This window comes from Aspergillus welwitschiae (genome assembly GCF_003344945.1).
Source record: "Aspergillus welwitschiae strain CBS 139.54b unplaced genomic scaffold BDQ94scaffold_8, whole genome shotgun sequence".
In the NCBI taxonomy this organism is placed as follows: domain Eukaryota; kingdom Fungi; phylum Ascomycota; class Eurotiomycetes; order Eurotiales; family Aspergillaceae; genus Aspergillus; species Aspergillus welwitschiae.
This window is the reverse complement of record NW_020798702.1, coordinates 799,649-824,809: the sequence shown is the minus strand read 5'-3', so window position 1 is coordinate 824,809 and position 25,161 is coordinate 799,649. Positions and strand designations below refer to the sequence as shown.

The following is a 25,161-nucleotide window of genomic DNA, read 5'->3' as shown; positions in this document are numbered from 1 at the left end:
TTCTGTGACGTCTTCGACTGCAACATGAGTCGCTTTTCTTGCATCTTCCCTACCCTAACGGATGGGTATGTCCCAAATCAAGATCACACTCGTGCCGCAGGTCGGCGAACATACACGATCGACCGGAGCGGATGGACCGCCCCAAGCAGTCAGACAGAATCGCACATTCTAGCAGCCTGGGGCCTTGTTCTATCCAGCTACGTAGGCACCGATGAAGTAGCTTTCTACATTGTGCCAACGACTGGTCCGGACACGACAGCTTTGGCTGAGTTGAAGGTCGAGGGAGACATGTCTCGCCGGTCCCTCATCAACGCTGCCCAGCAGTTGTTGCACCCAGGACCCGTGGGTGCCGGCCAGGTGTCCGGGGAGGCTGCCAACACGATAATCACCTTTGAGAAGGATATTGAGTCGTTATTTGTTACTCAGGCCGAGGTACGCGCGTCGCCACCCCGTATTACAGTGGCCTGGCTGGGCGTGTGGAAACTAACGGGCATCTAGGAGTCCTTCCTATCGTTACATGTTCATCGCGATGGGCAAGGACACGTCTCTCTATCTCTTACCTACCACCTATCTCTCTTGACAGACGCGCAGGCAGCAAATGTGGGCACTGCGATGGCCCAGGCGCTCGCCGAGGTGGGGGCAGACGACCACAACAGGTTAATCAAGAACCTCAATCTTATGAGCCCGACACATCTGGAAAACATCTGGCAGTTTAATGCCAATGTTCCCGGTATGTGGGAGGAGTGCTTTCATGATGTGATTGAGCGTCGCGCCGCAAATCGCCCACACTCCCTGGCGGTCGATGCCTGGGACATGAAGCTCACCTACGCCGACCTCGTAAGGGAGGCACGTCTGCTCGCCGCATACCTGCAGCACCGCGGCGTGCGTCCAGGATCCGTGGTCCCCATTTCGTTCGAACGGTCGGGAGCAGCTCTGGTTGCCATGCTGGCTGTGTCCAAGGCCGGCGGAGCCTTTGTCAGTGTGCCCCCGACTCTCCCTGCTGGACGACTCGACGCCATTCTGGAAGTCATCGAAGCACCGTTTGTGGTAACTTGGTCGAAGTACGAATCATTCTGGGCCGAACGCCTGCCTACGCTCCCTATCGACAACTATCCCAAACCATCTGCAGACGCGACGGTGGAAGTCCTCGGAAAGCCAGAGGACCTTTTCTACGTAATTTTCACTAGCGGTTCGACAGGCCGGCCGAAAGGCTGCATGCTGTCCCACTCGAACTGGCTGAATGGCGCACTTCGTAACGCTCCTAGTTGGAAGTATGGTCCCGAGAGCCGTGTCCTGCAAATGCTGAGCCACACCTTCGACATGAGTCTACTGGAGATCTGCACTAGTCTGGGATCCGGGGCCTGCGTGTGTGTGCCGCGCACGGAGGAAATTGAAACCAGCATCTCCGATGCCATCAACAGGTGGCAGGTTAATCATGTTATCATGACACCTTCACTGGCCCGCTCCTTGAGACCCGACGACGTGCCCGGGCTGAAGACAATGTGCCTTGGTGGTGAAGCCTTCCCCAGGGAGATTGTCACTATGTGGTCCGAGCGGATTAATCTGTGGCAGTTCTACGGCCCCAGCGAGTGCTCAATTAACTCGTCATCGCGGCCAATTACACGGCCCGATGCGGATCCGTTGAATATCGGTCCTCCCAACTCGGCTGCTTGCTGGGTAGTAGATACTCAGGATTACAATAAACTGGTTCCCGTTGGTGCTATTGGAGAGCTACTTGTTTCTGGACCTATTGTCGGCATGGGATATCTCAAAAATCCCATTAAGACAGCCGAGGCTTTCCTTGATGAAGTCGGGTTCGTGGCGAAGGATGATCCCCAGTTTGGTGGATTCCGGTTCTACCGAACAGGTGATCTCGTGCGGTGGAACTCGGACGGTACTATCACTTTCTGCGGCCGTGCTGATACGCAAGTCAAGCTCAATGGCCAGCGACTTGAACTGGCCGAGGTGGAATATCAGCTGGGGCTGGAAGCTGGCGTTCAGTATGCCATCGCAATGGCACCTCAGTCTGGTCGGTGCAAGAACAATCTGATTGCTGTTCTCACCGTCAAGTGCAGCGGCGCTAGCAACCAGGGTAATGCTGCCGACGAGATCCCACTGCTGGACCGCCACGATCCTATTGTCCAGCAGACCGTTAAAAAGCTGCGTTCGCAACTTCAGCACGCTTTGCCGCGGTACATGGTACCCACCATCTGGGCGTTCGTTGGGCGAATGCCCATGTCACCGTCTGGCAAGATTGATCGCGTACAACTGAGGAATTGGGTGCAAGAGATGAGCCAGGAGACGTTCGACGCAATCACCGGTCGAAGCTGCGAGGCGGAAGATCATGTTCTCGGCCTCAGCCAGCTAGAGCAGGAGATCCAGCTCGCCTGGGCCGAAGCTCTGGGTCTCTCCGCCGCTGAGGTGGGCCTGCAGCAGCCATTTGTCGCGCTAGGCGGGGATTCCATCAAGGCCCTCGATGCCGTGGCTAGATGTCGGGCTCGTCAGATCAAGATTAGCATGGTGCATATCTTGTCTTGCGAAGGCGTCCGAGAGGCTGCCTCGCTGGCAGAAGTGCAGGAGACCCCTGCTCATCAAGTGGCCGAGATCGCGGTGGATTACTCGGATCTGTGGACCTGTCTGTCCACTGACTATGACATTAGCAAGCTGGGCGTCACGCAGGTTGAAGAGGTGGAGGATGTCTTCCCCTGTACCACCATGCAAGAGGGCATGTTTCTCGGCCAGATCCGTCGGCCTGGAGCCTACCACATGCGTTTTTTCCACCGCGTTCAGCTGAAGGGTGGTTCCCTACCGACCGTCGAACGCATCCAGCAGGCCTGGGCCTCCCTTGTCGAGAGACATCCTTCATTACGCACAGTCTTCGTGGATGATCTCTCCTCAGAGGCCATTTACCATTCGGTCGTGCTGCGGTCCGTGCCGATGGAGCTTACAATGCGTGAGGTGCCGCGAGACCTCAACGCCGAAGAAGCCCTCGCTATGTTCACAGAGGAGCTTGTGCCCTTTCGTCCCAATGCCCCATTACATCGCATGCTCCTGCTGACCTGCCGCGGACGCGTCCCATATCTTATGCTAGAAATTTCTCACGTCATCATGGACGGCTATGCGCTGTCCGTTTTCCGACGCGAGTTCATCCGCGCCTGCTCCTCCACTGCCCCCCTGCCGCGAGGCCCAGACTACCGCATGTTTGCCAACTACCATCGCACACGACAAACCGACGAGAGCGCAAAGTATTGGACAAATTACCTATCTGACTGTGTGCCATGCCACATCCCTACGGACCCGTTGAGTGTGCCGCCGGAAGGCCCCCCTGATTGGCCTCGGACGCTGCAGCGGCGCGACTTTGGCTTCGACAACAGCGCAGCGTTCCTGCAGCGATGCAAAGAGCGCCAGGTTACACTCGCTTGTGCGATCCGCGCTGCCTGGGCGCTGGTGCTACGCGCCTACACCCAATCACAGGATGTTTGCTTCGGTTACGTCTCCTCCGGGCGCAACGTGCCAGTGCCCGAGGTCGAGACTATCTTTGGTTTGTGTCTCAGTATGCAGGTCTGTCGCGCAAAGCTAAGCGAGGCTTCCACGATCGCTAGCCTCGCTAGGAAGATCCAGGAGGATTATGTTGCTAGTTTGCCGTTCCAGCACTACCCATTGGCAGAGGCACAACGCGGGCTGAAGCAAACACACGGACAGGGGCTGTTCAACACGGCGATTTCCATGGAATGGGTGCCTCCGACAGCGGAGGATGAGGATGCCTTGCTGGATTTGGAGGAGATTCGTGAACAGGATGACCCGACTGAGGTGAGTTCAAAATCCAACCGTCAAGACTTACCTTACTGATGGCGTGTGACACTGCATAGTACGACATCGCCATCAGTGTGGATATCCACGAAGGCCACATCAAACTGGGCTTCCTCTATTGGCCCAACTTGAGCGACTTCCAGATTACCCATCTCGCCGAGGCCCTCCAGGGTGCCATGAACTGCTTCGCTTTTCAGCCGGACGTGGCCCTGGACTCTCTCACTCTTCTGCAGGCCAGTGATTTATGCTCCACCCTAACTAACGGGCCTACCCTGCTGCCTCTAGAAGCCGTCCGCGGCAACGTGATATCGATGATAAACCGCTGGGTGACCCGCCAACCGGAGAGCCCTGCCATCGACGGCTGGGATGGATCCCTGACCTACAAGCAACTGCACGAGCAATCCTCCTGGGTAGCTCGCAATCTGCTTCATCAAGGGGTGAAGTTGGGAGACCGCATCCTGGTGTGTGCAGACCGGTCAAGTCGCACTGTGGTAACAATTCTAGGCCTCGTGCGGGCAGGATGCGTGCTGGTGCTCTCGAACCCGACGGACCCGGAAAAGCGCCTGCAGTGGCTGGCACAAAAGTGCAATGCTACCCTGGTCATTGCTGATCCTGCATACGAAGAGCGGTTTGCGACTTCCGGTGCTCGTGTACTTTCAACAACCTCCATTTGTGCACCCGCAGCCTGGGATTACGAGTTCTCAGCTCTGGACGAACAGGACCTTGTTAGCATTCTCTTTACCTCCGGCAGCACCGGCACCCCGAAAGGCATTTTGATGGACCATGGGGCACTCGCGACCAGTGTTCTCCTGGGCCATGGCCGCACGTTACGCTTCTCACGCCACACCCGCATGCTGCATTTTGCCTCCCTAACTTTCGACGCCGCCCTGGCGGAGATCTTTACCACCTTGGCACATGGTGGGTGTATCTGCGTGCCGTGCGAGGAAGACCGTCCCTCTGACGTGTCCGGTTGTATCTCCCGCTTCGCGGCCAATACCGCTATGCTGACACCCTCCGTCGGGCGGCTGCTGGATCCCGAGGCTCTCCCAACGCTGAAGGCTCTGGTCATGATCGGCGAACCGATGTCCCGGTTGGATGTTGAGCGGTTCGCCCCGGTACTTGACCTGTACAATGGTGCAGGACCTACGGAAACATCCATAATGGTAACAATTGCCGGGCCGATGAAACCGAGTGATGAACCAGTGAATCTGGGTTATGCCGTGGCCGGCGTCAGGCTGTGGGTGACCGAGGCTGAGAACCCTAATCGCCTGGCTCCGTTGGGAGCAGTCGGAGAGTTGATCGTCGAGGGCCGCTTGGTCACTCGCGGATACCTGGATGACCCAGCACGCACTAAGGAGTCTTTCCTTCCCAATTTGCCATGGCTTCCGTCTCAGCATGCCTTGTACCGAACGGGCGATTTGGTGCGTTATGCGGACGATGGCAGCTTGCGGTATATGGGACGGAAGGACACGCAGGTCAAGTTGCGTGGCCAACGCATTGAGCTACAAGAGGTCGAGTATCATCTGCGAAAGAGCTTGCCGCAGGCACAGGTTGTGGTGGAGATGGTCATTCCAGAGGGGAAGATCCGTGCTCAGGCAAGCTTAGTGGCTTTTGTCAGTGGTTTGACAGCGGCAGATGTTGAGTCGTCTTCAGCGCGTAACTTTGACCAGTCGATGCCCATGTCACAAATCGCCTTGCCCGGGCGTACGATCCAAGCGCTTGAGGAAGCCCTGCCTCACTATATGATCCCATCGGTGTATTTCGCCCTGGACACGATCCCGCTCTCAGTCAACGGCAAGGCAGATCGGCGACGACTGCGTGAGATAGGTGCTGTGCTGCTGGTATCCAGTACCGCCCATAAGAACACTGTTGATGGAAAGAGCGAGACTGTCAAATGGACAGCAACTTCGGAACTGGAGCGGACACTGTTGGAATTGTGGACTACGACACTTGGACTTGAGGCTGAAACAATCCATGGCGATGATAGCTTCTTTGAGTTGGCCGGCGACTCTGTTTCTGCCATGAAGCTGGTGGCCACGGCTCGGGATAGATTCAAGCTGTCGTTGAGTGTTCCTCAGATGTTCAGACACCCGACTATTCATCAGCTTGCCGCCATACTTGGGGAGGCCACTGGGCAGTCAGAAAGCTCAGCTTCTTCCACGACTGAGGAAGGATTCACATTCAGCACGCCAGATGACTCCTCCACCAATGACGGGGTTGATGACGATTTTCTACAGCTGGCCACCGCTCAGCTTGCCCAACTGGCGCAAGAGAAGGGTAAGAAGGTGGATATTGCTGCTCTTCTAATGCAACTGCAAGGCGGTTCCTCTTCTTGTAAGACCCCGTCCGTGTCTTCCTCCTCTTCATCATCGTCGTCGTCGAGGAAGAAGAAGTCAGCCAAAGTGGTGTCCCCAGTAGAAGCACCTGCTCATGTTCCAGTGCCATTTTCCCTGTTGGATGGCGGCGCAGATGCTGTAGAGAAGATTCGTGCACAGGCCGTGGAGCAGTGCAAGATCCTACCCGGGGATATTGAAGATATTTATCCCGCCACCGCTCTACAGGAGGGGATGATGGCGCTGATGGCCAGGACACCCGGGGTTTATACAACAACTTTAACATGTGAGCTCCCTGAGCGGGTTAATCTTGCACGGCTGCACTCCGCATGGGATAAAGCTGCCGAGGCGCACCCAATTTTGCGGACGCGGATTATCCTCACCGAAAACAACACGGCAGTGCAGGTTGTGCAGCGTGCGAAAGAGCTTCCATGGGATACCTATTCCCTTCAGGATGGCGACCCTCTGCCAGACCTAACGTCGAACATGACCCTTGGTTCTACCCTTCTGCGCCTAGCTGAGATACACCGGCAAAACCAGCCTCGGATGCTGCTGGTGGCCATTCATCACGCTCTCTACGACGGATGGTCGATGCCACTGCTCAAACAGGCAGTTGAGGATGTCTATCATGGACAGGAGTTGCGGCCACAGCCCTTCACCCCATTCATTAACTACCTAAATGAGGGAAAGCCGGCAGCACAAGACTTCTGGACCGCCCACCTGGACGGCTTCGCAGGAAGCGTCTTCCCTAATTTGCCTAGCATAAACCACCATATCCAGCCGACGGAGCGTCGAACCCGCTCAGTGGCCGTGCCGACAGCGCCCCCAGGATCGCAGTATACTATGGCGACAAAGATCCAAGCAGCGTGGGCTGTCACGGTTTCGCGATACGCAGAGGCTGAGGACATTGTCTTTGGTACTGTTAGTACCGGTCGTTCGGCACCTGTGCCGTCGATTGATCGCATGGTCGGTCCCACCATCACGAATGTGCCTGTTCGCATCTCGCTCGGCACCCAGGCAGAGCGTCTCACCTCACTGCTGCAGAGGGTCCAAGAGGATGGCTGGAACAGGATGGATCATGAACACCTGGGCCTCCAGCACATCCGCCGTCTCGGTGAATCTGCTGCTGCTGCTTGTAGCCTCCAGACGCTGTTAGTAATTCAGCCTCGTGAGCAGCCTCGCGTCAAATCCAGTTCCACCTTACTTTCAGGATTGCAAGACGTGGCTGAACTCGAGGGCGTGGATACGTATCCACTAATGTTGGTGTGCGAGCCTGATGGTGTCAGTCTGCATTTGACTGCCGTGTTTGATCCAGCCGTCCTGGACGCAGTCATGCTGGACCGGATGCTTGCTCATTGGGAGCTCGTTCTGAATCAAATATGGAGTGAGCCGGACATGGCAGTGATGGGGCTTGATGGCGTATCGTACAGTGATAAGCAGACATTGGTAAGATGGAATGCTGGAGAAAAGATTGCTGGTGGATGTGCCCATGACGCGGTGTATGAGTGGAGTGTCCGTACCCCTCATGCACCCGCTGTCTTCGCTTGGGATGGTAAATGGACCTACGAGGAACTGGAGAAGTGCTCCTCTCTCATAGCCAGTCAGGTCCTCGCCCATGGTGTCTCCTCCGGAGACTTTGTTGCTCTTTACCACGAGAAGTCCCGGTGGGCGGCGGCCGCAATTCTCGCGGTGTTCAAAGCCGGCGGCATCCTGGTTACCCTTGACCCGGCCCATCCCAAAGACAGAATCAAGGATATCCTGGATCAAGCACGGCCACGGCTCGTACTCACCTCTCAGTCTCTCTTCGATAAGGCTAGAGAGCTTGGGACCCCGGTCATGGATGTCCAGTTCGCAACATCCCAATCAATGCCCGAAGAATGCTTCCCTCTACCCGCAGTAAGCCCGACACAGGCTGCATATGCTCCGTTTACCTCTGGATCTACAGGTCGACCAAAAGGGATTCCACTGGAGCATCGGGGTCTAGCTGCTTCAACTGCATCAGTAGCTCGTGCCTGCCTACTGCGCCCAGCATCCCGAGTCCTTCATTTTGCCAGCTTCGCCTTTGATGCCAGTATGATGGAGCACCTGATAGCCTGGCACGCCGGCGGCTGTCTCTGTATCCCGGATGAAACTGCAAGGCAGACGGATCTGGCCAGGTGCATACAAGACTTCGAAGTTACTTGGGCTTTTCTCACACCTTCATGCCTACGGCTAATCTCCCCCGATGATGTTCAGTCACTTGAAGCCCTGGGTCTAGGTGGTGAGTCTATGACGCCCGAGGATATTTTCATCTGGGGTCCGCGACTCCGCCAGATTGTCCAGCTATACGGCCCGGCGGAGTGTTCCATTGTGGCCGCGTTGACAGAAGTTACCAAGCCATCGGAGAACCGATTGATAGGGAGACCCAATGCCTGTCGATGCTGGGTAGTTGACCCACACAGCCCAGATCGCCTGGCGCCCCTAGGTGCTGTCGGAGAGCTGGTAATTGAGGGGATCACTGTCGGTCGGGGTTATATTGACGATCCCGAGCGAACCACCCAAGCATTTATACCACCCCCTACATGGCTTCAAACACTGTATCCGAATGAGCAACAGCCAAGTCGCCTCTATCGGACCGGTGATCTCGTGCGGTATGCTGGTACGGACGGGAAGCTGACCTTCATCGGGCGAAGGGACGGCCAACTCAAGCTTCACGGACAACGTATAGAGTTGGCGGACGTCGAAGCTCACCTCCGTCCTCTAATACCCGGCACGCAGAAGGTTGTCGTAGAGATGATTCACAGTGTGGACAACCACCACCCCCTTTTGGCTGCCTTTGTGGAAGAAATATTGACATCACAAGATCAAGTGGAGCAAGTGGTTAATCTATTGCACCCAAGTCAAACCCAATGTGCCCTGAATGTCAAGGCCATCGATAGTGCACTGTCCCGAACGGTTCCCCAATACATGATTCCTAGCATGTATCTACATATCTCCCGCCTGCCCCTAAGCGCATCTGGAAAGCTCAACCGGCGCCACCTGCGTGAGTTGGTCGCAGAGTTTCCACGTCAGAGACTCAATGAATACGCTGCTGGATCAGGCCTCGCAGTCCCGAACCGGCCGGCAACAGCTCAGGAGCGTGAAATGCAGGCTATCTGGGCGCGAGTATTGTCAGTTGATCCGGACACAATCGGAGTCAACGAAGACTTTTTCCGCATCGGCGGCGACTCCATTTCCGGGATGCAGGTTGCCACGAGATGCAATGCGGCAGGCATGCATATTACCAGTGCGGATCTCTTCCAACACCGTACCATCGAGCAACTGATGCGCCATCTTAGTGCTAACGGAAAGAGTGGCTCCGCGTCGATCTCACTACCTCCAGAGCCGGTGGACGAGTGGGTTCCTCTTGCCCCCATCCAGCAACTCTTCTTCGAAATCGCCCCACAGGGTCCAGATCACTTCAACCAGAGCCTGCTCCTGCGCACTAGCCGCCGGGTCAGTGCAGAGAATCTCGCCGGAGGCCTAGATATTCTCGTCGGGCGGCATTCTATGCTGCGCGCAAGATTTTGTCGCGATGATTCCGGCCAGTGGTCCCAGCAGGTAAGGGCGCGCGGCCCGTACCCTGCCAGTGCCTTTTACCGGTTGACCACACACAACCACATCGCTCCTGATTTGCTGCCGTCACTTCTTACTGCGTCTCAGATGGCCTTGTCTATTCAGGAGGGGCCGCTCTTAGCCGTTGATCTTGTTGATTTGACGGACGATACTCAGCTCGTCTACTTGGTGGCCCATCATCTCATTATCGACCTGGTCTCGTGGCGCATCTTGCACGCGGAATTGGAGGAATATCTGCAGACGGGCTCCCTCGCGTCCACCACAGGGTCTGTCCCCTTCTTGACCTGGAGCCGAGCACAGGCCGAATACAGCGCCAATCACCTTACTCCCACACTTGCTCTACCTGGCTTCCAGGAAGCAAACGATGGCTTCGATGCCTCGAGGTACTGGGGGATTTCTTGCGAGTCGAACACATTCGAGCAAACCTCCACTTCCACGTTCACCTTGGACCAGACTGTGACCGACCAACTCTTCGGCCCCGCTAACAATGTGCTTGATACTCGACCAGCTGAAATCCTGCAAGCTGCCCTCTGGTACTCTTTCACTCAATCTCTCACCGACCGTCCGGGTCCCAGCATCTACGTTGAAGGTCATGGGCGAGAACCATGGACGGGTTCCATCGACCTTTCGGGAACGGTCGGTTGGTTTACAACCATGTCTCCGCTGGTGTCCGCTCCATGGGATAGCCTATCACAGACATCGATGCGGGACTTCCTCGATGCGCTCAGCTATATCAAGGACCAGCGCCGACGCATTCCGGCTAACGGATGGGCGTACTTCACCTCGCGATATTTGAACGACGAAGGCAAGGTCGCGTATCGCATGAAGCCGGTCGTGGAAATTCTGTTTAACTATATGGGCCAGTACCAGGAGATGAACCGTGAGGACGCCATACTACAGCTGGCTGGCGATGACATCCAGTCCGGTACCGGTGCTGCAGACGTTGCGGACAACGTACCACGCTTTTCGTTGATCGACGTTAGCGCGTTCATCTCGAACGGATGTCTAACCTTCCAGTTTATATTCCCTAAATCTTTGCAGCAGGACTCTCGACTGGAAGGGTGTTTTCAGGAATATGAACGCACTCTCGTCGCCGCTGCTAATTCACTGTCAACTGAGGGCCCCCGCAAAACATTGGCCGACTTTCCCCTTATGCCTGGACTCACGTACGATCAACTAAGCCAGTGCCTTGATCATACGCTGCCTTCGATGGGTTTGTGTGCCCGTGACGTTGTGGACATCTATCCCTGCTCCCCCGTGCAACAGGGAATGTTGTTGGCCCAGCTGCGCGATCGACAGGCATATCAGCAACGATTCAAGTTCCAGCTTAAGTCTCGCGGGTCAACAGACCGACTCACATTAGAAAAGCTGAAGGACGCTTGGACTGAAGTGATCAACCGGCATGACATCCTCCGTACTCTCCTTCTCCCAGTTTCGGATTACAGCCACTTGGACCAAGTCGTCATGGCCCCTGGCAGTCTTCAACATCTGGTTCGGATTAATGCGATGGACGCCAATCCCACACAGGGCCTACCACACTCGATCAACATCACCTGCGACTCAACCGGCACTGTAATCTGGGAGTGGAATGTCGGTCACGCCTTGGTCGATGCCATGTCGATTGCGGTCATTCAACAGGAGGTCAATGAGGCGCTGGAAGGGTCGCTGGGACAGCATCAAAAAGCACCGCGATACGCAGATTACATCCAATGGCTTTCTCTGCAAGACAACACCGAGACACAGGCGTATTGGAAAAAGTACCTCGAGGGAGTGGAGCCATGTCTCTTTCCAAAATTGGCTTCTTCGACAGACAAAGTCAACCCGGAAGGTACCATTTCTGCCATTCGTGCCACCTGGACCCGCGATTCGCGGTTGGACAAGCTATGCCATACGCACGGTATCACATTGACAAACCTATTCCACATTGTCTGGACCCTTCTTCTCAGCGCCTATGTAGGCACTGACAAGGTTTGCTTCGGCTATACGACCCTTGGTCGAGATGTGCCTGTTGACGGGGTAGAGAAGATGGTCGGCCCTCTAGTCAATGTTATTGCCACTACCATCCAGCTTCAAGAGGACGATTCGATCTTGGATGCACTTCTCACTCATCAAACCCATCTCTCAAATAGTCTCCAACACCAGCATTATGCGTTGGCAGACGTGTATGCCTCTTTAGGTCTGGTCGGTTCTCAGCTGTTCAACACTATCGTGTCTTTGCAGGATATATCTCACTTCAATGCCCCTGACGAGCGGCCGACCAGGGTCGAAATGCTTCCTGCAAATGATGTGTCAGAAGTATGTCCCAGAGCGCTGGTCTACGAAATTCTCCATTTTTATTGACGCTAACCTTTACTGCAGTATGATGTGGCTCTCAATATCGGTGTCGATCAATCTTCCATTCAAGTGGTCTGCAGCTACCGAACACTATCGCTCTCTGCGGAGCAGGCCGACGCGCTACTGCGAACTACCTCCCACGTACTGGATGAAATCCTGAGGGATCCCACGCAGCCGCTTCGGGACCTTGAGGTGATTAGCCCCGAGTGTAAAGAGCGACTCGTAAAGTGGAACGCTGCCATGCCTGCCCCGACCGTTGAATACATCCATGAGAAGATTCAGGACCAATGCCGTCTCCACTCTTCCCGAGAAGCCGTTTACGCCTGGGACGGCATATTTACGTTCGCTGAAGTTGACGACCTATCGTCACGTCTGGCAGCACGGCTTATTAGGATGGGGGTTACCTCCGGTCACATCATACCAATCTACTCACCCAAATCCCGATGGACGGTCATCGCCATTCTAGGAGTCCTAAAAACTGGTGCTACCTTCACACTTCTAGAAACATCGCATCCGATGGCTCGACTGCGCGTTATATGCAATGAGATCGAGGCTGATATAATAATCGCGCCAGCATCGCATGCCGTCCCAGCGGCAACTTTGGCTCCTATCCTAGTCGTGCTCGACAGCATCACGTCGATGAGCCCCCAAGAATCAGATCTCTTACCAGCTGTGGGTATGCCGCCGGCCGCAGAAGCTCTCGCCTATCTCATCTTCACTTCAGGCTCCACAGGAAACCCCAAGGGGGTTATGGTCACTCATCAGAATTTGTGCAGTAACACGTCTATAATAACAACATCTGTCAATATGACATCCGACAGCAGGGTGCTACAATTTGCATCCCATGCATTCGATGCGTGTCTTTGGGAAATATTTGGTGCGCTATTTGCCGGTGCTTGTCTGATCATCCCGTCCGAGTCGGAGAACAAGGAAGACCTGACTGATTGTATCGAGCGCATGGTCGTCACTTGGGCATTTCTGACCCCTTCCGTCGCAAGGATCTTGAAGCCAGAGTCCCTTACCAGTCTCCGTAATTTAGTCCTGGGAGGCGAGCCGATAGCGGCCTCGGATTTAGATATGTGGCGGGGTCACGTACAGGTTGTGTGTGCCTATGGACCAACCGAAACTACCATCCTCGCCAGTACGACCTCACCCTCTACCTTTCCCAGGGATGGAAAGGATATCGGCGTGCCAACTGGTAGCTCCCTTTGGATTGTTGACAAGCAAAATTACAACAAGCTGGCACCTCTTGGAGCCACAGGCGAGCTGTTGATTGAGGGCCCCAATGTGAGCCAAGGATATCTTGGGGATCCAGAGAAAACCAATGAAGCCTTCCCAGTCGCTCCACACTGGCTGTCACAGCTCCGAAAGTCGCCTACCAGGGTCTACCGAACTGGTGACTTGGTTCGCTTCAACACATCTACGGGCACCATTCACTTCGTTGGACGCAAGGATAACCAGATCAAGTTCCACGGACAGCGCATTGAGCTCGGTGACATCGAACATCATGCTCAGCAGGCCTTTTCGAATGCCAGCATGGTCATCGTCGATTTGATTACCCCTGAACAGCCTCAACAACCATATATTGTTGCTTTCGTACATCAACCAGATACAAGGACTGGAACGGCTGACCCAATTGAAACCATCTTGCTTCCTCCCTCCGAATCCTTCCGAGCAGACGCAATAGGAGCGCAGAACCACATGCACAAACGACTCCCGCACTACATGGTCCCAACAGCTTTCCTCCCTTTGCATCGGCTTCCTCTATCAGGCACTGGCAAAGCCGATCGCAGGCGCCTCCGACAATGCGCACTCTCTCTGTCCAGCCTTGAGCTCAATGCATATCGCGCCACAGCCTCAACGAAGGGTATGCCTTTCACAACAGCGGAGCGCAAAATGCAGGAATTGGTTGCAACTGTTCTGGGAAGGGACGTATCCGAGATTGGCATGGATGACAGCTTTTTCTATCTGGGAGGTGACTCCATACAAGCAATGCGGCTGGTTTCTGAGGGTCGTCAACAAGGCCTTACCCTCTCCCTTCAAGCAATCTTTGACGCTCCCCGTCTGGGTGACCTTGCTTATCGCACGACCAACCTGGTCAGAGTGAGCGAGCCAACCCCGCCCACATTGCTAGCCACCTCAAGTGATGAATGCGACCATAAAGAGACAATAGTTGCAGCTCTGCCCATCAAGAAGACTGACGTGGCCGAAGTTCTTCCCACAACCTCTTTTCAGCGCACCTGGCTAGACGCACAGCTGAAGAGCTACATTGTCGTCGACATCCCTGGTCCGATCGATCTGGCACGTCTGCGCAAGGCCATACTGCGGGTCGTGAAGGCGCACCCTATTCTCCGAGCATCCTTCGTGCCTTATGAAACCACCACCATGCAAGTTATCCTCCGCACAGCAGAGGTCATCACAGAGGCCGACCTGTCCACCACTACCGTGGAAGGCATTTGCCGCCAGGATGCAAATGCCCCAATGGCCCCTGGAACGCCGTATCTGCGCATCATCCTAGCAACTCAAGGAGAAGTTGACCATAAACTGATCATGCGGCTTTCTCACGCCCAATACGATGGCATCTCACTCTCCCTACTCATGAATGATCTGAGTCACGCATACGCAAGCGAGTCTCGTCCATTACCTTCATCCCACTTCCCCTCGTTCAACGACTATATTACCTATCAGCAAACCCAGAGAGCCGACCCCACAGCGACCACATTCTGGCATCGTCTCCTCAAAGACGTGCCAATCACCTACCTTGATCTCCAGCCAGCCGAGACCTCAACCAGGAATGGATCCCTCATTACATGTACCCGCGACATTAACATTGCTGCCTTCCCATCACTCCCCAACGGCATCACCACAGCCACAGCAGTCAAGTCAGCCTGGTCGCTGGTCCTAGCCCAGAAGACTGGTTCTCTTGCCGTTATATTTGGCCAGGTTGTCCATGGTCGGGGAATTGCGCTTACCGAGGTTGAGGGAATTGTCGGTCCCTGTGCTAATATTACGCCTGTCGTTGCACGCCTGGGTCTTCAGACTACAGGAATGGAGTTAATGCAAACGTTGCAAGACCAACACGGCTCTGCTATGCCATATGAGATGGTAGATCTAGATGACGCGCTGGCTTATACTAAGGACTCGCAGGCAGGGCGTGAAAAATTGCAAACAATCGTGCAGCATCAGAATAATGTGATGGCTGATGATATGGAACTGTCGCTTGGAGAGGCGAGGTGTGGAGTCGATGTGAGGGCAGTGGATCATATGCCACAAGAGGTATGGGTATATTCGTCTATCGATGGGGGAAGACCGGGTATGTTGGAGGCGAAGATCATGTCGTCGACGTTGGTGTTGAGTGAGGAAGTTGCGGAAGAGTTGATGGATTTGCTTGTAGAGATGATGAAGGGGTTGTTGAGCGATCCTGAAGGTGTGTGTGTTTGACTGATCTTTCTCATGGAGTGACGGTAGAACTTGGACTGTTGTATATAGGTTCATGAATGGACATGCAGAGAAGATTACCTCGACTTCCACCTTCGGCGAATGTTGAAGATTTACTTCCCGCCATTCCACTGAATATATACTACACACCCTTCTACACCCGACCTAACATCATCACCAACTCTCCACGGAACCCACATACTACACGAAATTAAACCCTTCTCACAACAAACTGCATCTTAAACGTCGTCTCCCCATTATGCGCCACCTTCGTAATCCCCTTCCACTCCTCGCCCGTAACATCAACCTTCCACTCCGTTCCCGTCTCCCTCCCCACCTGCTCCCACAACCTCCTCCACGAATCCAAATCATGGCGCCAAATATTCGAGCCCAATTCTTTGGCCTCCAACTCCCCGGCATTATAATCACCCACATGGCGACCAACCACAATAGACCCGGGCTTGGGCTTCATCAACTTCATGACCTGCTTAGCCAGCTTTACCTGGGTATCCCAGTCGAAGAGGTGGAAAAATGAGGCCGCGTTGATCATGTCTACTCTCTCCCCAAGACGCTGGAATAGTTCACTGCTGTCGTCGAATATGTCGCTGGTGATGAATTCGCATGAGAGAGTGTCACGGTCCGCGAAGAGCTCGTATCCCAAGTCGATGAATTTGGAGTAGAGGTCTGAGCCATAGATTTGAGATTGAGGGGCCCCTTGGTGGACCTGCTTGGATCAGTATCTATCCTGGGGTTGTTTGCTGTTTGGGGTTGGTGGGGGGAGTACAAGGTGTCTGATGTCTTGGCCCATGGCGCATCCTAAGTCTAGGTAGATGTCGGAGGTGTCCTTCAAGCGGGACAGGATTTCAGAGTATGCAGATGAGTTGCAGATGGAGATGTCGAGGAACCGGAAGGATCCGATACATGGATAGGGGAACTTGTCTGATCAGTAAAGGATGGTCACTAGTTTGCGGGGAGTATAGACTTACTACGGCGAATGCGCGATCTCTCTGTTGTACCAAATGTTATTCAGTATATGTTTGATTGTATCAAAGGCATACTCTTACCACTTGCTTGACGTGATCAATGATCTTCTCCTCCGGAATCTTGCTGTATTCGGCAAGGATGGTACGTGCAGGCTCCTTGACCTGCGCCAACTCGGGCTCATACCAGCTGAGCTGGCGGTTGACGCCATCCTGCGAAGGAGTTTCCGTACTTGTGGTTGGTTTGCTCATGGTGATTTGCTGTAAATAGGAGATGGGGAGAGATCAAATCTACACTCGGGGTTACGGTCGGTGCCTCGGGGAAGGAGATGAAGAGGACAAAAAGACCGACTGTGTGGCGTCATCCCACTGTGTGGGGCTGCCGCCATCGGACGTCCGATGCCTTCGGAGTTAAGAAAGAAAGTCAATACGGCATAACGGAGAGAAGGATATTCTGATAATGTATTGGTTTTATGAACCTATGTGTTGCCATACGAAGACCCATCACAACAAATCGGACATTTATTCTACAGAAGCATGAGCGACAGGGTCAGCGCCACACAGCCGACAGGGCCGAAACAAGCTTTCGCCAACCCTTAAGAACTTGGGATGCGGCCGACTGACCCACTGCTGTCCAACGGTGTCTAGAAGTTCCCTCCAGGTACAAATAAGATAGCATATCGAGATTTGCTTCGAATCTCTGCTCCACTACTTCCATCTAGAGACGGGTCCCTCTTTATACTGCGACCGTGCGTTTCTGCACTATCTTGACTAGGGAAGTTGGACCCTTACCTCGACTTTAGCCGAGATGGCTAAGGCAGAAGGCACAACGCCCACCGTTTCTGAAGCACTACGATCCTTCGTTCCTCCTTGGTATCTCCAGTATCCAATGCTCGGACCGTCTCTCGGCATTTTAGCTGATGACCGGCATATGTTATCGCCAGCCTCTACACCGAATCCTTAGGATGCGGGCATCCCCGCTTATCGGAGTAGCGGCCGGCGGAGCTTTCCGCTTAGCCGAGCAGAGCTGAATACCTGCGTGAATTCCACCTACATTTGTTCAAACAGAACAATTCCATTAACAGCTACAACAAGAGTAATACCATTTAATTCTATTTAATCCATCTATCGACTTCTATTATGCCGTAAAACAAGCATCAATCACCGACCTACTGCCCTCCGGAGCCCTCCGAAGGCCAGGAAGGATCGAGGGTATCAAAGGATCTGCATAAGCACCATCTGGCCGCCATTCCGAATTCAGCGACGGTCTCGGGGCCATCCATCCATCTGCATATAAATGTCCCCGATCTCGCCTTGACGATCCTTTCAATTTTTCGCACACACCTCTCCATGCAACAATGGTCCGCATATGGCCCAAATCTGCCCATGACCAGCCATCGGACCTGGAAAAAGCGCCTCCTTCGCGCGACCCCGAATACCAGGTGAAATGGGACCCTGACGATCCCTTGAATCCGCAAAATTGGCCAGTGCGGTACAAATGGTGGGTGACGGTGCAGTTGGGCATGCTCGCCCTGGCCGGCAGTTTGGGCTCCAGCATCACCACCTCTGCCGATGACACCATCGCCGAGTACATTGGCGTGAGCAGCGAGGTCGCCGTTCTCGATGTCTCCCTTTACATGTTAGTGTCTCCATAGCGATCTTGCATAATATCGACACTGACCAATCCCAGTCTCGGCTTCGTCCTCGGCCCCATCATCTGGGCTCCCCTCTCCGAAGTCTGGGGTCGGCGCGTCAGCATGCTGCCAGCCCTCTTTTGCCTGGCCCTTTTCGATATCGGCACCGCGACCAGTCGCAACGCCCCTGCCGTCTTCCTGACGCGCTTCTTCGCCGGTTTCTTTGGCTCCGCGCCCATCAGTAACGTCACCGCTGCCCTAGGCGACATGTGGAGCAAAGAAACACGAGGCACAGCCGTCAGCATCTACGCGATCGCCGTAAACGGCGGCCCAGACCTGGGCCCCATCATCGGCGCGGCCATCATGGCGAACTCACATCTCGGCTGGCGCTGGACCGCATACATCCACGCGATCTGGGTCTTCGCGACCTTTATCATGGCCTTTTTCTTCCTCCCGGAACTCTACCCGCTCGTGCTGCTGAAACGCAAAGCCCAAAACCTCCGCAAATCCACCAACGACAGCCGATACTGGCACCCCCATGAACACCTGCATCTGTCTGTCCAATCTATCGTCACGAAACAGCTTGCTCGCCCGCTTCGCATGCTTTGCACTGAACCTATCGTCACTTGCATCGCCTTTTACGCCGCCTTCGTCTACGCAGTCATGTACCTCACTCTCGAAGTCTTCCCCATCGCCTTCGAAGAACTCCGCGGCTGGTCCCCTGTCGTCGGCGCGCTGCCCTTCCTCGCTCTCCTCATCGGTGTCATTCTATCCACCGGAATCAACATCTACAACCAGTTCCGCTATAACCGCATCTCCGCGGCCGCGAACGGCGCCCCCGTCCCTGAGGCCAGGTTACCGCCCATGATGTTTGGCGGTGTTATTCTTGTCCTGGGGCTATTCTGGTTCGCCTGGACGGCTACTCCCGCTTATCATTGGATCTTGCCGTGCTTGGCAGCGTTCTGTATTGGAGCAGGGTTCAATTGTATTTTCCAGCAATGTTTGAACTTCCTGATTGACGTGTATCGCGTGTATGCGGCTAGTTCGACGGCGGCTGTTACGTTCCTGAGAAGTATCATGGCGGCGGGGTTGCCGTTGGCGGCGAAACCGATGATCAGGGCGTTGGGGATTGGGCCGGCGATCTCGATTATTGGCGCTGTGGCGGCGGTGTTGTTGCCCGTGCCGTTTTTGTTTGTGAGGTATGGGCCGGCGTTGAGAAGGGCGTCGAAGATGATTGATGGGTGACACATTATTCATATATGGTATACATACATACATACACCATAAACTACTTAGCCATTATTTACCTCAAAATATAGATGCCAAAAAACCTGATGAATGGAGAGGACTATATCCTCGCCTCCAACACCCCCATCTCCATCCCCTCATTCTCACTCCCCACCCAACACTTCACCAGTCTCAGTCCAGCCCTCCCAAGTAACTCCGCATATTCCTTCTCCGTCCTCTCTGCCCCCGCAAAACTTACCATCATACTGAGATCCCCAATCGCAGCCATCAACCCGCCCCCCGTCTCCGGAATAACCTTCTCCACAATCAACAACACTGACTCCTCATCCATCGCCTCCCGTACTCTGCTTAAAATCTTCACTACCTCCTTATCAGGCCAATCATGCAACACAGTGCGGAGCATGTACCCCTTCGCTCCCTTGACAGGCTGCTCCGTGAAGAAGTCATACCCTTGACTCTCTATTACCCCATCAGGTAGCTCCGCATCAGCGACAACATGCGGCAGGTCCTGCAGAATAAGTCGGCCGGGGAGGTCCGGGAAGGCGGAGCGGAAAGCGAGGAGGTCTTGGCCATGGCTGCCGCCGATGTCTACCATGAGTATTGAGGAAGGGGTGGGGTTGTCGATATGGAGTTTGTCGGTTACCGGGAAGAGCTTGAACCATGGTTGACCTGCGCGACGGATTGGGGACTTCATGACCGTGTTGAAGGAGGATTGGTAGTAGGGCTTTGTGGACAGGTAGTCGAAGTAGGGGGAAGATGTGCCGGCAGCGAATTGGAAGGGCGTGTTGGTTAGGTCGTTGGGGTTGGTCCAGTTGTTTTTGGCGAAGTATTCTGGGAGTTGGGTGAGGAAGGTGTGGAAGTGGGTGCTGGGGTGGTGTTAGTTGGGAAACGGGATCTCTTGGGGAGATGGGGGAATACGGACAAGTGGATGATGGCTGCTGCGAGTGGAGAGGTTGAGATGTAGGATGAGGAGAGAGGAGTAGGGGTGAAAGTGTCAGCGGTGTGTTGTTTCAGGGTTCCCATGGCGGAGAGGAAGCGCATGATTCGGCCTGGATGTTTGGTTAGGTTGTGGGTTTTGATTGAGAGGAATGAATAGACTTACCGAGGAGGACTGGGTCTGCTTTTGTGTCGCTTGCTATCTGGGCTACAGTGACTTTGCCTGTCTCATTCTGGGATGAGTGGTGGATGACTGAGTCAAAGAGCTTGAGGTCGATGGCTAGACGAAGAACCATGGTCTGGTGTTCCTGTTCTCTTATTAGTATCGAGCAGTGCATAATGAGAAATTGAACATACTGTGAATAGTAGCCTGAACATTGTTTCCAGAGGAGATTCGCACATCGCCTTCAATCTGTCGCATGCAGACGACAGCTCCGCACGCTGCTGCTCATCTATACTGTTCAGTTCGCCACTCGAAGTGACGGCGTTGATGGACTTGATGAGGTCGGAGACGCTCATCTTGCAGATCTTCTGAATACGAATACAGTAATAAGCGGGAAAACACCTGATAACGTTCTGATGTCCCTCTGGTTTGATGATGCGCGTCATCACAGCCTTATATACGAGCAAAGCTCGGTAGATCGGTGTCCGCCCCCGAGCTAATTTCCCGACCCCGTCCCCGCGCCCGAACTTTATCCCCGGGCGTGCACCGAGGCCGATTTCCCTAGCAGCTGACGGCTTCTCTCGAGCATGCAATAACAAGTGTGGGACTTCTTGGACTAAAGGGTTAACGAAATCGTGATTGTGCAGCAGGCAATTGGCGTGTCGAGTTACAACCTGTTTCAAGGCCTGAAGCAGTCATGGAGAGCCTACGGAGATCAGGTCACGGTCGGCTTATCACAAATTCCAACTTGTTCTATACCATCCATCTAATCTATATATCTCTTCTATCATTCCGCCCAACCCAACATCCCCATACCACTCATACCCATCTCCATCATATTTATAAACCCAACCTAGTAATACGTATGTTCACCAAAAGGGTTAAACCGCGCATTCAAGGCATGGCACCCATGCTTGCACAGCAATAGATGACGTCCACGAAGGAAGTCGCATCACACTCAAGCCGAAATAGCCGTGGCCCATTTACTCCGCTTCCGCAGTGACGGGCCCCAAAAGGTCAGTACGTAAGGAATAGGCGCAGCCACCGCACTGATAATCCCAAGAACAGTGAGCGTCCAATGAGTGCCAAGATTCCGGTACATCGGGATTCCGACCACCGTCATTCCGCCTGCAGCGAGGTATCGAACCAGTGCAACAAAGGTCAGTGCGGATGCTGCGTACTGCTGATAGGAGTCGATGATGTACATGTAGGCTGACAGGAAGATACAGATAACTCCAAAACCGACGGCGATCGAGGCTGCTAGTGGAGACCAAATCGCGATGGAGGGCTAGGGTTGTTAGCATACTGCAGTGAACACATTCATAAAGGCGAAAGAAGTAATCATACATAGTCAGTCCATCCCATCCAGAAGAGACCGATCGGAATGGCTGGGGCTCCAATTTGGGCGAAAAAGAGTCGCGACTCTCTGTCCACCATGCGACCGGAGCCGTCATCACCTGCGTCTCGCAACTGCTTGGCTGTTTTGCGATAAAGGATTGGGACGAGGATCATGCTGCAGAGGATTCCGATAAAAAGACCCAGAAAGCAGATATTAGCCAGGCCTTCGTTGATGCCGTATGTGTTGGCAAAGATGTAGACATATCTGGGCGAGTTAGTAGAGCCCGTGGATAGCAATGCAAACGGGTTGGACAGGGTGCATACCCGTCCAGGAACGTGAACAGGACAATGTAGACAATGGTCAAGTAAAACGTGAAAAAGATCACGATTGGCTCCATGAGGAGTAGCCAAGGACGAGTGAAGTTCCTCTTCAACACGGGCAGCAGGCTTCCTGATCCCGAGGCCTCGCCGGCTGTCTTGAACCGCGCATCACCGGTCGCTTCGCGGAAAAACTTGGCTTTGTAGTACAAGAGCTGAGGCGCAAATGTTTCGCGTTTAAACAGAAATATGATGGCTATCACTAGGACATCAAAAATGAGCATGATCCATTCGGACCATCTCCAACTGATGCGGGGACTGTATCCGATGTATGCTCCCACAACGGGTCCTGATAGGTCCGATGGTCAGTTTGACTCGACACCATCAATTTCCGGTGGTGTGGAGTGGATGTTGCTGCGATACACTTAATGATACTTACCAAGGATGGGTCCGCCAAAACCCGGGATTGCAAAGATGGGGAACCCGAACGTTTTCTCCAGGGTACTCCAGACGTCGGAAATCGAACCACCGGCGACAGTCAAGGGCGCAGAACCACAAAGCCCTGCCAGAAAGCGAAAGACTAACTGGGACCCAAAATTCGGAGCCAACGCAGCACCTAGGATCCAGGAGCCGAAGATTACCAAAGCGCCGATGTAGACGGGGAATCGGCCAACGATTTCAGACATCGGACTGGCGATAAGCGCACCGACTCCAAATCCAATAAGGTACAGACCAGTTGCGAGTGACTCGGCGACTTGGGATACTCCAAAATGCTGGGAGGCTTCGGACAGAACGGCGGAATCGATGGCCGATGCCATGGTGGTCACCAAGGCGATCAGGCAGACACACATGGTGGAGGCGACTCGGCGGGCATGCGACCATTGCTGCGGGTTGAAGGGATCGTGGGGAGTCGCCCAGGACACCTCATAATACTTTTCACCGTTACAATCCGATTTCAAGGAAATTCCAGGGATTTGAGAGGGATCTCTGATCTTACTCGGTGGATGTCCAAGAGGCTGCGGCGATGCGTGTTCGGAGGAGGATGACTCGTGCTGGGCGCGACTGGCGTCATCGACCAGCTCGTTCACGTATCGTCGCAAGCCTCGATATTGGTATATAAACGCCATGTTTCTGGTGTTGGCGGCGGTTGGGGGTCGTGTATGGCGAAAACACGGGTTCCAGTCGAATATAAGGTGGAAAGCAAATCCCGAATAGACGCGTTCGGGACTGGGTATTGATTTATAATCCAGAAGAGGCTAGATAGGTAGCACAGTCAAGTTGGCAGTGGCCATTGAGAAGAAGCCATTCCTATTCCCACTTTTCCCGGCCGAAAGCAGAAGATCTGCACGGCGGGTGATTCCGCCCTTTTCGGGCACCGATAAACTGCTCAGGGTAATTTACTCCGCGCTCTTCCTAATTCAGAAGCATCGCCCGGTAATCCAATCAGGTGCTGTTCTTGTTCTTACTGGGGCTGGGAGACTTACTATCCGTAAGTGACTTAGTATTCCCTAACTACGTGTGAAAAGTATGTACGGTGACTACATTATTCCATTTCCTACATGCATGGCAAGACACGTCAGGATAGAGGTTTCTCCGATAGATTCAGATGATCAGAATAGTTAGACAACTCATTCAGACGGTGCTAGTCCATACCCCGGGCAGACCCCAATGACGACCTGCCCTTTGGTAAATCTGGGAACAGCTTCCAAAAGTCGAGGTATCCCGAGGAAGTATGCAAACTCCGGGGTATTATCCCCTCGTTGCACCATGATATGCGGTATTGGCCCATGTTGTAATTGGCAACGTCCATACGATCGACTCGATCGCCATGCTCATGCCACCTCTTCCCACACGATCTGATAATCTCTCCGATGTCTTCCTCTGATACCTGTTGGTTCAAGTCAACACGTCGCTCACAGGAGCCACGTGATCATGTGGTCCCAGATCAAGTTTATCCACTTACATAGTCTTTTGGGGGTATCTCCCCGCTGACCGTTGCCATCGTATCCCTCATCTCATTAATACTCAGAACCTCGGTATACGCACACACACGCCTATTTAATGTCCTCGCATCTGATATGATCTGCGCGGCGTACTTCCCAATATCCGCCATATCCGTCAACCCAAACTACCGACTGCCATCGCCGATGATCCGATCGTCAATGTAACCCGAATAGGCGTGGTCCGACCGACCGGATGGAATTTCGGGTACCCAATCCTGCACCAACATCCAACGTCGATGAGAGTGTACGGAAGGCCCACCCGTTGAACAACACGAGGATTATGAACTTCTCATCTTTGATGTCAATGATGCCTCTGGGTGCCGGTCCAACCCAGTCCGAAGGCACGAGCCGCTTTGCCCCTGCTTCTTTGGCGGCTTCGATCCATGGAACCTGAGATTCGAGATGTTCCCAGGTAATGCATGAGATCAGGACATCAATTCCCTTTAGTTGATCTACTAGGACCCCCCGAGGACCGTTCAGGTCGTAGCCGACATTTTTGACGCCTTTGGCTTTGAGGGTTTTGTTTACTTGGCTATCGACTAACGCTTGTATAAATGATGTGATAGTCTGCTAGAATCGTCAGTCAAGGTCATGACACATTAAGAATGAGAAACAGATGTCATACAAACTTGGTCGGTGAAGTAAGTAGGCCATATACCACAGACCGGCCTCTTTTTCCTGTCGCACCTATCACACCCACAATAACTGGAGTTCCCATGCTTATCATTAAGTTATAACTCTGTGTAAGCGGTTACAACATGGGACACTGTTTCTTTTGAGAGGGTCGTTTTTATTATAGAGTCTATACATGATCTTCGGACGAAACGAGCTTAATAACTTCGGTCCTGGACTGTTAGCAGGGACTTCATCCGAACCAGAGTTGTGGGTCAGGATACCTCCGAGCTACCCAAGATGCCATATGTGATACCAGACTGACTGACTGTTGAGACATTTTGTTACTTGCAATACAGATGGTCGGCAATGAATATATGGCGTAAAATGAGGCCCCCCAAAATTGTCGAAGCCAAGCAA

The 25,161-nt window shown here is 53.8% G+C and overlaps 6 protein-coding genes across 6 annotated transcripts; 2 read left to right on the top strand and 4 right to left on the bottom strand.

Moving 5' to 3' along the window:
• Window positions 1–24: 24 nt before the first annotated feature.
• BDQ94DRAFT_168271 (acetyl-CoA synthetase-like protein) lies at window positions 25–15,512 on the top strand (the record flags this gene model as incomplete). The annotated part of the gene is made up of 4 exons (XM_026771010.1): window positions 25–432; window positions 499–3,810; window positions 3,870–12,032; window positions 12,096–15,512. The coding sequence occupies 4 exons, from the start codon at window positions 25–27 to the stop codon at window positions 15,510–15,512; spliced, it is 15,300 nt and encodes a 5,099-aa protein (XP_026628976.1).
• Window positions 15,513–15,623: 111 nt separating this feature from the next.
• BDQ94DRAFT_126453 (class I SAM-dependent methyltransferase) lies at window positions 15,624–16,802 on the bottom strand. Its single transcript, XM_026763875.1, has 4 exons — window positions 16,574–16,802; window positions 16,496–16,516; window positions 16,294–16,443; window positions 15,624–16,233 (listed from the first exon to the last, which is right to left on the bottom strand). Exons 1-4 carry the CDS (start codon window positions 16,739–16,741, stop codon window positions 15,721–15,723), a joined length of 852 nt encoding a protein of 283 aa, XP_026628975.1. The 5' UTR covers window positions 16,742–16,802; the 3' UTR covers window positions 15,624–15,720.
• An 809-nt stretch (window positions 16,803–17,611) lies between these two features.
• Window positions 17,612–19,420, top strand: BDQ94DRAFT_126442 (MFS transporter). Its single transcript, XM_026763874.1, has 2 exons — window positions 17,612–18,128; window positions 18,180–19,420. The coding sequence occupies exons 1-2, from the start codon at window positions 17,848–17,850 to the stop codon at window positions 19,366–19,368; spliced, it is 1,470 nt and encodes a 489-aa protein (XP_026628974.1). The 5' UTR covers window positions 17,612–17,847; the 3' UTR covers window positions 19,369–19,420.
• BDQ94DRAFT_126438 (O-methyltransferase-domain-containing protein) lies at window positions 19,420–20,875 on the bottom strand. The gene is made up of 4 exons (XM_026763873.1): window positions 20,665–20,875; window positions 20,474–20,615; window positions 20,294–20,420; window positions 19,420–20,237 (listed from the first exon to the last, which is right to left on the bottom strand). Exons 1-4 carry the CDS (start codon window positions 20,824–20,826, stop codon window positions 19,472–19,474), a joined length of 1,197 nt encoding a protein of 398 aa, XP_026628973.1. The 5' UTR covers window positions 20,827–20,875; the 3' UTR covers window positions 19,420–19,471.
• Window positions 20,876–21,211: 336 nt separating this feature from the next.
• On the bottom strand, window positions 21,212–23,300 carry BDQ94DRAFT_139444 (MFS transporter). The gene is made up of 4 exons (XM_026765431.1): window positions 22,566–23,300; window positions 22,133–22,475; window positions 21,818–22,073; window positions 21,212–21,758 (listed from the first exon to the last, which is right to left on the bottom strand). Exons 1-4 carry the CDS (start codon window positions 23,251–23,253, stop codon window positions 21,429–21,431), a joined length of 1,617 nt encoding a protein of 538 aa, XP_026628972.1. The 5' UTR covers window positions 23,254–23,300; the 3' UTR covers window positions 21,212–21,428.
• A 985-nt stretch (window positions 23,301–24,285) lies between these two features.
• Window positions 24,286–24,847, bottom strand: BDQ94DRAFT_168266 (uncharacterized protein; the record flags this gene model as incomplete). Its single annotated transcript, XM_026771009.1, has 2 exons — window positions 24,286–24,699; window positions 24,755–24,847. The coding sequence occupies 2 exons, from the start codon at window positions 24,845–24,847 to the stop codon at window positions 24,286–24,288; spliced, it is 507 nt and encodes a 168-aa protein (XP_026628971.1).
• Between the last annotated feature and the right edge of the window lie 314 nt (window positions 24,848–25,161).

What these genes read in the sequence shown, in the direction of transcription:
- BDQ94DRAFT_126453 (XM_026763875.1), bottom strand. Translation starts at nt 16,741, where the DNA reads ATGAGCAAACCAACCACAAGTACGGAAACTCCTTCGCAGGATGGCGTC. An exon ending in TTGATCACGTCAAGCAAGTG is followed by an intron (nt 16,517 to 16,573) that starts GTAAGAGTATGC and finishes TTGGTACAACAG; the next exon opens with AGAGATCGCGCATTCGCCGT. An exon ending in GCCAAGACATCAGACACCTT is followed by an intron (nt 16,234 to 16,293) that starts GTACTCCCCCCA and finishes TGATCCAAGCAG; the next exon opens with GTCCACCAAGGGGCCCCTCA.
- BDQ94DRAFT_126442 (XM_026763874.1), top strand. Translation starts at nt 17,848, where the DNA reads ATGGTCCGCATATGGCCCAAATCTGCCCATGACCAGCCATCGGACCTG. An exon ending in CTCGATGTCTCCCTTTACAT is followed by an intron (nt 18,129 to 18,179) that starts GTTAGTGTCTCC and finishes GACCAATCCCAG; the next exon opens with TCTCGGCTTCGTCCTCGGCC.
- BDQ94DRAFT_126438 (XM_026763873.1), bottom strand. Translation starts at nt 20,826, where the DNA reads ATGAGCGTCTCCGACCTCATCAAGTCCATCAACGCCGTCACTTCGAGT. An exon ending in TGTTCAGGCTACTATTCACA is followed by an intron (nt 20,616 to 20,664) that starts GTATGTTCAATT and finishes ATAAGAGAACAG; the next exon opens with GAACACCAGACCATGGTTCT. An exon ending in AGCAGACCCAGTCCTCCTCG is followed by an intron (nt 20,421 to 20,473) that starts GTAAGTCTATTC and finishes CCAAACATCCAG; the next exon opens with GCCGAATCATGCGCTTCCTC.
- BDQ94DRAFT_139444 (XM_026765431.1), bottom strand. Translation starts at nt 23,253, where the DNA reads ATGGCGTTTATATACCAATATCGAGGCTTGCGACGATACGTGAACGAG. An exon ending in TTTTGGCGGACCCATCCTTG is followed by an intron (nt 22,476 to 22,565) that starts GTAAGTATCATT and finishes CGGACCTATCAG; the next exon opens with GACCCGTTGTGGGAGCATAC. An exon ending in GGATGGGATGGACTGACTAT is followed by an intron (nt 21,759 to 21,817) that starts GTATGATTACTT and finishes TAACAACCCTAG; the next exon opens with CCCTCCATCGCGATTTGGTC.